The sequence below is a fragment of the Odocoileus virginianus genome, unplaced genomic scaffold (genome assembly GCF_023699985.2).
Source record: "Odocoileus virginianus isolate 20LAN1187 ecotype Illinois unplaced genomic scaffold, Ovbor_1.2 Unplaced_Contig_30, whole genome shotgun sequence".
In the NCBI taxonomy this organism is placed as follows: Eukaryota; Metazoa; Chordata; class Mammalia; order Artiodactyla; family Cervidae; genus Odocoileus; species Odocoileus virginianus.
The window spans coordinates 121,509-133,205 of NW_027224347.1; the positions used below are offsets into that span (position 1 = coordinate 121,509).

The 11,697-nt window shown below is 38.0% G+C and overlaps 1 protein-coding gene across 1 annotated transcript; it reads right to left on the reverse strand.

Annotated features, from left to right (window-relative positions):
* Positions 1 to 3,344: 3,344 nt before the first annotated feature.
* Positions 3,345 to 4,301, reverse strand: LOC110142028 (olfactory receptor 52A1-like). The gene has a single exon (XM_020901043.2). The coding sequence runs from the start codon at positions 4,299 to 4,301 to the stop codon at positions 3,345 to 3,347; it is 957 nt and encodes a 318-aa protein (XP_020756702.2).
* Between the last annotated feature and the right edge of the window lie 7,396 nt (positions 4,302 to 11,697).

Consider the following 11,697-nt stretch of genomic DNA (forward strand, 5'->3'; position numbering starts at 1 on the left):
AGATTCCAAGGTAGTCAATACACCGTCACTTATGTATACAGAAATTTATAGGAATTGATGAGAGAGCCAGGACACACCAACACATCTGTTCCTTTCTAAGACAACACACCTTATTCTGCACAGTTTTCTCCCCTCATAATTTAAGAGGCTAGGTTCTCATCTGGCCCATACTCCACTGTGAAAAAACTCTCAATCCATTCCAGGTAGTATACCAGAAAAAAAAGTGGATTGGGAACAGGTATGGAATGGTAAGTTATATAGAAGAAATAAGCACTTTTCTCTAATTAAATACCCCCCAAACCATTCATTTATCAGTTCATATTCTCATCTACAAAAAATAATTATAACCATTGTCAGCATCTGCCAATAATAACATTTTGTAGAATGTGGTATCTTCCCACTATATATATTATGACAGACAGTGTCTTTAGAATTAATGAAAATAAATTAATTGCTGGCAATCATTTCTGATGCTTTTGACTCAACCCAGCTAGTGGTAATACTTAAAGTTTCTGTGTTTTTCTTATATGGAGAGTGGGAGATTGTTAAATAAATATCCCATGTTTCTGATCCCCCATTGGAACAATTTGTAGGTGTGTTTCTTACATTTTTCCAGTACCGCTAGCAGGAGAAAGCTCTCGTAATCTACAGCAGTAATCTGCTCAGTCATGATTACCTTATTAGCTTCTCTTCACTGTTTTACTTGCTTCCTCTCTCACAAGAATTTTCAAGTATCAATCCCCAGTTATACCACATACACCAAAATTCTTGCTTTGGTTTGCTTTTGGGAGAACTCTTGATAGGGCCATTCTAATGTCATACTTGGGAGAAGGCAATGGCACCCCATTCCAGTACTCTTGCCTGGAAAATCCCATGGACAGAGGAGCCTGGTAGGCTGCAGTCCATGGGGTCGCTAAGAGTTGGACACGACTGAGCAACTTCACTTTCATTTTTCACTTTCATGCATTGGAGAAGGAAATGGCAACCCACTCCAGTATTCTTGCCTGGAGAATCCCAGGGACGGGGGAGCCTGGTGGGCTGCTGTCTATGGGGTCGCACAGAGTTGGACATGACTGACTTAGCAGCAGCAATGTCATACTTACCTGTTTATTGTTTGAGACCATCATGAGGTAAAACTTTGATCTTTTATTCCTTTTCTAAGAAATAGTATAGATCATTATTTTGATCAATATCAATAACCTCAGATATGCAGATGACACCACCCTTATGGCAGAAAGTGAAAAAGAACTAAAGAACCTCTTGATGAAAGTGAAAGAGGAGAGCAAAAAAGTTGGCTTAAAACTCAGCATTCAGAAAACTAAGATCATGGCATCTGGCCCCATCACTTCATGGCAAATAGATGGGGAAACAGTGGAAACAGTGGCTGACTTTATTTTTTTGGGCTCCAAAATCACTGCAGATGGTGACTGCAGCCATGAAATTAAAAGACGCTTGTTCCTTGGAAGAAAAGTTATGACCAACCTAGACAGCATATTAAAAAATAGAGACATTGCTTTGCCAACAAAGGTCCACCTAGTCAAATCTATGGTTTTTCCAGTAGTTATGTATGGATATGAGAGTTGGGCTATAAAGAAAGCTGAGCGCCGAAGTATTGATGCTTTTGAACTGTGGTGTTGGAGAAGGCTCTTAAGAGTCCTTGGTCTGCAAAGAGATCCAACTAGTCCATCGTGAAGGAAATCAGTCCTGAATATTTATTGGAAGGACTGATGCTGAAGCTAAAACTCCAACACTTTAGCCACCTGATGTGAAGAACTGACTCATCTGAAAAGACCCTGATGGTGGGAAAGATTGAAGGTGGGAGGAGAAGGGGATGACAGAGGATGAGATGGCCAGATGGCATCACTGACTCAATGGACATGAGTTTGAGTAAACTCCAGGAGTTGGTGACGGACAGGGAGGCCTGGTGTGCTGCAGTCCATGGGGTCGCAAAGAGTCGGACATGACTGAGTGACTGAACTGAACTGAACTTACCTTGATCATCAAGGGGAAGGAGACAAATAGCTGTGGTCAATGACAAACCTGAGCTAAGACTTATTGATGTTCATGTGGTGGCATATATGCTCTCACGCTGTAGACACTGGACAGTAAGATATGATGTGAAAATGAGACTAAGGGAGAGATGGCTAAACATCAGAGTATTAGGGGTTTTTTTGTAATATTTTTTGAGTTGTATGGATAAAAAGAGTGGGGTAAAAAGAAACGGTTCCATGTGCATCATCAGAGAACTAGCTCAGATTAATGGACAGCATCTCAAAATTTGTCAGGGTCTCCTAATGACCTTTTGGAAAAAAATAAGCTCATAGTGAGTTGCAACAATACAGACAGAAAATGAACTCCTTCTAAAGCCATCACAAGCAATGCTAGTCAATAGGAGCTTTGAAAAGCTGAATTGTTCATATACCCAATAAAAAGGTCTGTGTTTGGGCTGTTAAATGGGGTCAAATATCCTATTACTTGGGTGTTAATACATAACTAAATAATGCAGAATGATTTGTATAATTTTGATCACTGATGAGGGTCTTCCCTAGTACCTCAGCTGGTAAAGAATCCACCTGCATTGCGGGAGACCTGGGTTTGATCCCTGGGTTGGGAAGATCCCCTGGAGAAGGGAATGGCTACCCACTTCAATATTCTGGCCTGAAGAACTGGTGAAGGCATATTTGATTCTGCTTTTCATGAATCAAATGCTCAAGGAAGTTAGATTCACACATATCTGCACATACTCCTCCATAACTACTAAGTAATAGTGTTTTAAAAACTAAGTTCTGTTTAACGCAATTTCATCATTTTAAATTCAAATCTCACATTTGCCATGACTTTCTATATGAGATCTTCTCTGATTCCCTAAAAAAATCTAAAGTAGTTACTTCTCATGTGTGAACTAAAATCTTTTGTTCTTAACATTGCTTAAGTAAAATTAAATTAGATTTAATCTTTTTAAATAATGGATATATCTTTATCAATCTTGCACATCCAAAAGATAAACTGCCTGTTGATATTACAGGAAGATACAAGGAATCTTGTGTCTTGTTTCCTTGTAAACAAGAAAAGAAAGGGGAAAAGAAGAGAAAAGAATGATGGAAGGAAGGCAAAAAGATGAAGAAAGTAAGGGAGAGATGAAAGGATGATGAGAAGTTATGAGATACATATATTTTTTTCACCTAATTTTATCTCATATTCTGATTGTTTCTGTTTTGGGAATATACATTCTTTAATGGAGATCATTATGATGTAAAAATCTCATCAAAATAGATATTGTACAAGAAGTTTTCATCTTAAACCTAAAAATATATTTTTTCCTGTATAATATTATTTTTGGATTACTACTGGGAGTCATGCTTCAGAATACAAATCTGAGCAACTCGGTTGCGGATCTCCATGGTCTTCACACCATAGACAATGGGGTTAAGGGCAGGGGGAACAAGCAGATAGATGGTAGATAAGAATATATGAGTATAGGGTGATACATGTCCAAAACGGTGGCTGAAGAAGGAAAAAAAAGCAAGAATATAAAACTCTAGGAAGATGACAATATGGGAAGTACAGGTATTGAAAGCTTTGAGTCGTGCCTCCTTCTGAGGAAGGTGAGAAACAACTCGAAAAATAAAAATGTAGGAAATGAAGACAAAAATCAGGTCAAAACCCAGAATCACAAAGGCCACAAAAAGCCCATATGATTTGTTAATGTGGACATCTTCTGCAGCCAACTTGACCACAGCCATGTGCTCACAGTAGGAATGGGCAATAACCACTGATTGGAAAATTTGCAGTCGTTTTAGTAGAATGGGTAAAATCCCAACAAGCACTGTTGTCCGAATTGCCACCATCAGTACCATCTGGGCTAGAAAGAGAGGTGTGAGGATGGATGCATGCCTCAAAGGATCACAGATGGCAATATAGCGGTCAAAGGCCATGGCTAACAGTATGCCAGATTCCATGCCCTGCAAAGCGTGGATGAAGAAGAGTTGGGTGAGGCAAGCATCAAAAGCCATGGAATAGGAGCCAAACCAGAAGATAGCCAACATCTTGGGAGCAATGGCTACACAGAGTCCTAGGTCAGTGGCTGCCAACACTGCCAAGAAGATGTACATGGGTTGGTGAAGACTGCGTTCTGTTGCAATAATGATTATTAAAATGACATTCCCCAGCAGAGCCACCAGGCACACACTAAAGAAGGGAAATCCAATCCAAAACTGCACATGCTCTAGTCCAGGGATCCCAATCAGGATCACTGTCTTTGGGTTCAGATATGACATGTTAGTAGATCCCATAAGGCTCATGAATCCTTTCCTCACCACTGATCCTGATACCTCTTCACAGGCAAATTTATGGATGGGAAGGAAGAGGAAATCCTCTTTGTTATTCCTTGTAGTTCATGAAAAAAATGGATGGAAATATGGCCACATGACATTAAATTTTTGGAAATCAGTTTAAATCAGCATGATGATAGAATTCTTGAAGAGCTTTTCCACATGCCAGTATGGATATTTACGGAGAAGGAAGATGAGTCCAGTGTTTCTCACCTAGAAATTGTAGAAATCAAAATTATGATTCTAATGGCATTGACCTTACTAGTTTTTGAAGTGGTCTCAGATGGTGCCACAGATGGCAACATTAAATTTTTGTCTATATCCACTTCTAAACTCCAGACACATTTCAGATTAGGTGAAATTCCTCCATAACAATTGAAGTCATAGACTAACTCCTCAAACTCATAGCCCCATCTACTTTGTTGGAAACTTAGAATCTCCAGAAAGTGGCAGCTTTTCCCAGTTTTCACATTTACTCTGGTTTAAGAAGTAAAATATCTACTCACAAACCTTAGAATTGACTCTCAGGTAAAACAGTGAGGAGGTTTGTTCTCTCCAGAAAAAAATGATTGGCCCATGTGCAGGTTCTTATTCAGGTTTTGGAATTTATATGGAAGTGATGTCCTTTTATCAGTAGTGGAGGAAAACTTGAGTTACTGAAAAAATTCTGGCGCTTAGCTTCAAAATGGTGTGTAAGCAGAATGGGGTAGAAGGTGATGTAAATCCTTACAGATCTTAAAGAAAACAAAGTTGAGATGATAAATGGAAAGTCAATTGAATAAAAGGCACCATAAATTAGGATATGATGGTAACATATAAAAATTGACCTATTGGGTAACCCCTGTAGCTTAAATATTTTGATCATGATAATATCTGTTTCAGATGCAAAAGGACAAAGTTGCCTGTGGGCTACTCCGCTGTTTATAATGGAGTTTAGCCTAACCTAGATGTTTTCTGTCATTTTAGTATTTTTTGTTGGCAATGAAAATCATTTCTGATATTTTTGATCAAATTACCTTGCTTCACACCCAACCCAAACTTTTGGTACTTTTATAATTTCCCTCTTCTCTTTCTCTAGGAATCTACTCAAAAAACTTAAGGTGACTTTATATACTCTTTTTTCTTTTTCATTAATTATTATACAACTTAAAATCATCCACAAGTTTTATTCTGTGTATGATTTTTGTCATAGGTAAATACATTGAATAGAGAATACCACTCTGAATGGGATTTTGTATATTTTTATTTGATAGGAAACTAGAGGGATTACTGCTGTAATATACACTAAATATACAAATATATTTATTTATACTTTAAATATAAATATAAAAATGTAATGTAGTTTTCTATATATTATATACATATACTTTTATGTTTTATGTTTATGCATATTATGTTTTGGCATCTTAAAAAAAACCTTTCTGGTTGGGAAGAGGCTCTCTCTGTCTGTCTGGGTGATAGCAAAATGCCTAGCCAGCAGTAAATCTTTGGTCTGCAAACTAACTAATCCACATTTCCTTTATCCGGCCCACAAACTCCAGGAGGCAGTATTTTTCTGCCTTGAACATCCAGGGGCAACAGAGATCATCTCTATATTCAAAACCCACAACACTTTTTCAAAGCAGCGAATCCTAACCTGTTCACCTTTTCCTGTCATGACTTTCCTATGGAAATCCCAATTAAGGCCTTGTTCTAAGCACCCAAGTTCTTCCCTGCCCCCCACTTCCTCCTCCTGTTTTTTGCCTCCCACTTATCCTGATTACTCTCCATTTGGCTCTGCAAGACCTGCTATGCCTCTTGTCTCTATTAGGACCTATTAGTTTTCCTGAGCCTGTCTCTTTTCTCTTGTGGCCACACCTGGTTGATTATCTCATAAAAATATAAAATATATTACATAAAACATGGTATAGAAATTTAGAAATATGACATAGTATCTAAAGTGCTGATTCTAGCATTAACCTCAAGAGGAATCTTATCTAGTTCCTTCTGTTCCTCAACTATAAACAGAAATAATGTGTGTGAGTGCTAAACACTTCAGTCGTGTCCAACTCTTTGTAACCTATGGACTGTAGCCGCCAGGCTCCTCTGTCCATGGGATTCTCAAGGCAAGAATACTAGAGTGGGTTGCCATGCCTTCCTCCAGGGGATCTTCCTGATCTAGGGATTGAACATGTATCTCTTAGGTCTCCTGCATTGGTAGGTGGGTTCTTTACCATTAGTGCCTTGGGAAGCCCAAATGGAAATAATAATATCACTTAATTCATTGAATTAGTGGGAAGGCTAAATGAATTTATATGTAAAAAATTCAGCACCAAAGGGGGAGAAAATAAACACTCAGTCTCTGGTAGCTCATGCTATCAGAACCTGTAGAGAACTTCTGTGTGACAGAGACACATTACTGCTTCTTGAGGAAGTGTAAAATTAAAATACACAAACAAGGGAACATTATAAAGAAAGAATTGACTAAAATTCTGTGAGATAATACATTTTCTGGAGCTGAATAACCTTCCTCAAGTCAGTCCATAGATTGGACATTTATGTAAGCAGGTAAAATGATCATGGTTACAATAGAAAAATTACTTCCCAATGGTGTATAGAACTTGGTGGAGTCAATAAATTTCATTTATTTAAATTGGTGTTTCCACTTCATTGGAGAAATAATCATATCCCCCTTTAAATTATTCCAAGTAGATGGAAAACACATGATTAGGAAAACCAGTTTTCTAAAAAAGTTTAGATTAAAAATGCTTCTAGGACAGCAAAGGCATGCATTCTATGCAATTTTCTCTCTTTGATAATCAAAGCAGACAATGTTCATTCCTGATCTCTAAATGAGAGAGAAAGAAAAAGGAATAGGAAAATACCTTCAATGAAAGTAGTATAAAGTCTAAGAAACAAGAGTCAAAAATATGAGACTTTAATGCACCCAGATAAAGGAAAGACTGTATATCAGGGGATAAGATATCCTAGTTACAATGACAAGACCAGACATCAAAGCTTTTAAAGGCAACAGGATGCCTCTATCTTTCACCATCTCTTCACATCATATAAGCTTTCCTGCTTAGATTGCAAATATACATGCATGCACACCCACACACAAGACAACTTTCCAAACCATAAACTGTATTTTCTTATTTTAATAAAACAAGCAGTGTTAGAGTGATTGTAGGTAAACATTGGTTGAGGAGTGTGACACCTTATTTTGATGTTGTCCTGACACTAAGTAACTGGGACGTGTCAGTTCTGAGTTTTCTTCGCATGTAGTTAAGAGACTGATACTGGATTACTGTTTCATCTCTTATGTCTCTAAATGACATGAATCTCTTTCATCTCTCCTATCAATGATTAGAAAACAAACAATTATGATTCACTATGTGTGATGAAATCAAAGTTTTGTAAAATAATAAGACTAGAATAAATTAATGAATAATTTAAAAAAAAAAGAAAACAAACAAAAAACTTGGATCAGAGTGGGAGAAAGGTGGCATGCCAAAAGAAAGTGTGTTACTGAGAGATACAGTATTAAGATCACCTGATTCTCTCTTTTCCACTTCCTTTTAAAATTTACTAAAATTGAAAACAATGAACCATGCATAGGTTCCAATTCATGGAGAAGAAACTCACCAAGAAAAAAACGGATAGCTGGCTAGTGCCTAAATTAGTGGAACAGCTCTTTTCTGACAGGATTTGAACTTGGAAATGTATTAATAGCTATCCGCTCATCCACTGAGAATTGTGGCTAATGGAGAATCACCTGAGAATTTCTGTGTGCGCATCTGAGTGCTCAGAGTTTCCGGAGAGTAGCTAAACTCCAAAAGCAGCTACAGTAATGGTAGTGGGGTTCAATCTAGGTGATGTTCTAGGGGCTGCAAGGGTAATGTCAATGCAACAGCACACACGATATGTTAATATCCATGTACCTAAACCACAGCATCTTTGGCTACAACTGTTGCATAACTATACCCAATATTAGAATGTAATCAGAATTCTTTGTTGTCATCTAATAAGAACTATTGGGAATACAGATTCACAAAACTTCCACAATGAGAGACCCTAATGTGGCAATTTAAAAGTTCCAGGTGCAAGATATGCATCACATTTTACTATTTTATGACTGAAATATGACTGTGATATAAGACTTGATAAAACCTTGATTTTAAGTATCAGGACATGTGTTACTTATTCTAAAAGTGATAAAATGATATTGTTCTATGATTTGATGTATTGAATTCTTTTTTAATACTCCTTGGGAACTTGCTTGTGATACTTGATATTAAAATCTGTTGAGGACTTAGATGAATTATTTGGGCAAAGCAACAGACTGATCAGGTTATAGAGAGGATATCAGTGATCTTTTAAATGATACAAATGCTTTTCATCAAATACATGATCTGTTGTTATTATTTATAAGATTATGACCAAAGGTCACAAGATGTAAGGAGGGATTTTCCTTAGGTTAACTTTATAAATCTAATCTTATAGAGAATTCTGTAGATGGACCCACAGCTGCATTGAAAGAAAGGAAAAAAGGAAAGAGAGAGAGAGGGAAAAAAAAAAAAAAAAAACGGAAAGTAGGGAGGAAGGAAGGAGAAAAGACAAAAGGGGAAAAACACATTCCTGATTGGTAAATTACACAGGGAGTAGACTTTCTCTAAAGAAATTTTAGTTATGTGGTAAACAAGGACCTTGGGCTTTTCTTGTTTAGTATCTGTAGTAACTGTCCTCCTCCTTCCTTTCCCTGAAAGCTATTCTCATGCGATCTGCAAAAATATATTGGATATTGTGGATTATAGAGTGTCAAAACTACAGTGAATCTGTATTTACCATACTATTCTTTCTTATTGTAGAACGTTTACTTTAGAAAACTTTTAACTGTTAAATTATCTTTCTTTTTTGAGATATAAGTCATTTAAAAGTCTCTGAGAGTTTGACAGCATAGAAATGTCTTTCTCAAGGACCTGGTAGCCATCCCCTTTGAAATGTATTCCTCAAGGAAGGCAGTGCATCTCACACCCAGTCTCTATGGGGAGGTAGGAGCCTAACCTTGGTGTGTCTGTGCTTTAAATTGCAAAACAGCCTCTAGTCATGGAGAGAGCAGAAGATTTACTTTTTGTGATCGATACCCAATTTATAAATGCAGTTCCCTTGCAATGCCCCCAACCCCAAATTTTCAAATTCTCTCACCTTAGATTTCAAGGGTGTTGAGTATTCACTCTTGGTCTGTACTTCCTCTCCCTATTGCTGGCAATAGTATCAGGACAAAATGAACTTCTGTTTGTCTATTCCATCTTCTGGGATTTTTTAAAACAGATATTGAAGAGAATGTTAGGGGGCTGTCTATGCAGGTAAGGACCACTTTGAGCACCACACTCACTGAGGATGTGACCCTGCTTGTATACTCTGTTTCTAGTTGCACATGCCCACCACTTTATGACTTGCCATGCAGCCTGTGCTGCAGTTAAGAATTGTCTTAATTCAGCTCTAAATTCCCTTTTCCTTGTTTGTGAACATGTGCCATGGCTTCCCCCCACACCCTTCCTTTTCTTTTCTTTTTCCTTTTTACCATCTGGTACAATGATAAACTTTGTCAGTTGAGGGCACTAGTGAGGCACTGTGGGAAAAGAGAGTTTTGTTTCCAGATTCAGAGTCAGACATGACTGAGCGACTCACACACACACAAATTCAGATATCCTGGCAGATGGAGATTTAGTTCTTAACTTTAATCCTTTGAGTTTCTCTGGTGGCTCAGACAGTAAAGAATTTTCCTGCAATGCAGGAGACCCCGGTTTGATCCCTGGGAAGGGAAGATCCCCTGGAAAAGGGAACAATAACCCACTCTAGTATTCTTGCCTGGAGAATTCCATGCACAGAGGAGCCTGGCAGGCTACAGTCCATAAGATTGCAAGGAGTTGGAAATGACTGAGTGACTATCAACATCCTATGAACTCATTTCAAAGACATAGTTTGGTTGCCATCTCTAGTCTCCCAACAGGCTCCTGCAATTCTTGCCAACTGTAACAGGGCCCGGGTTCTAAGCAACACCTAGCAGCCGGCAGCTTCCTCAGAAACCCATGAGCAGTTTTTCCTGGCACCCTCTAGAAGATGGATATATGGCAGGTTCCACTGGATCAGCATCACAGGAACATTTCTGTCTTTCAGTGATCCAAGTCTGTGCCTTCTCTAATGACGTCTGAATTTCAGATCAGAAAGGGGAGGCTCCCCTATTGGGTACTCTATCTCAGTCCTTCCTAGGAGTAGTGGCAGTCTTATATCTGCTGTTTCTACATCCTTTAGAATTCTCCTCCTTCCTTACTAGCCTGTCCCTCATTAGTTCAATCCCCAGTTAAAGTGAATAATTATTTAAATTAAACTTTCCCTATCAAACACTGTGTGGTTGTTCGCTTTCGATCAGGCTCAGAAAGATACATAGACAAAGCTGCACTGTGAGGAGATAGAATTTGGTATGAGTGTGCATTTTAATGGCTATTTGGAATATTTACAAAATGGTGTTAAATTATATTAGTAGTTGAATTCAAGTTACTGCCACTTGATGTTTGCAATGAATTAAATCCTTCAAATTTGCAAATTTGTCCTGTTTAAGTATCACCTCACTCTGTATTTATTCAAGTGACTGTGGTTAGAACAGCATGATATTCTCTTTCCAAATTGATTTCTAGAGTATATAAGTTTTTATAATGAAATGGTCAGTATACTTTTTTGCTTACTGTCTGTATTGTTAACTCATATTTATTATGTTATTGCATTCCTTGATCAAAAATTGAAAAATACAAAAAAACATGAATCACTTTTAGAATTAGGCTGCGTTTCCAGATTTAAATACACATTTGCCTCGAAACTCATGGATAATTTTCGTCATCAGTTCAGTTCAGTCACTTAGTTGTGTCTGGCCCCCTGGACTGCAGCACGCCAGGCTTCCCTGTCCATCACCAGCTCCTGGAGCTTGCTCAAACTCATGTCCATCGAGTCGGTGATGCCATCCAACCATCTCATCCTCTGTCATCCCCTTCTCCTCCTGCCTTCAATCTTTCCCAGCATCAGGGTCTTTTCCAATGAGTCAGTTCTTTGCATCAGGTGGCCAAAGTATTAGAGTTTCAGCTTCAGCATCAGTCCTTCCAGTGAATATTCAGGACTGATTTCCTTTAGGATGGACTGGTTGGATCTCTTTGCAGTCCAAGGGACTCTCAAGAATCTTCTCCAACACCACAGTTCAAAAGCATCAATTCTTCTGCACTCAGCTTTCTTTATAGTCCAACTCTCACATCCATACATGATTACTAGAAAAACCATAGCTTTGACTAGATGGTCCTTTGTCGGCAAACTAATGTCTCTGCTTTTTAATATACTG

What these genes read in the sequence shown, in the direction of transcription:
- LOC110142028 (XM_020901043.2), bottom strand. Translation starts at nt 4,301, where the DNA reads ATGAGCCTTATGGGATCTACTAACATGTCATATCTGAACCCAAAGACA.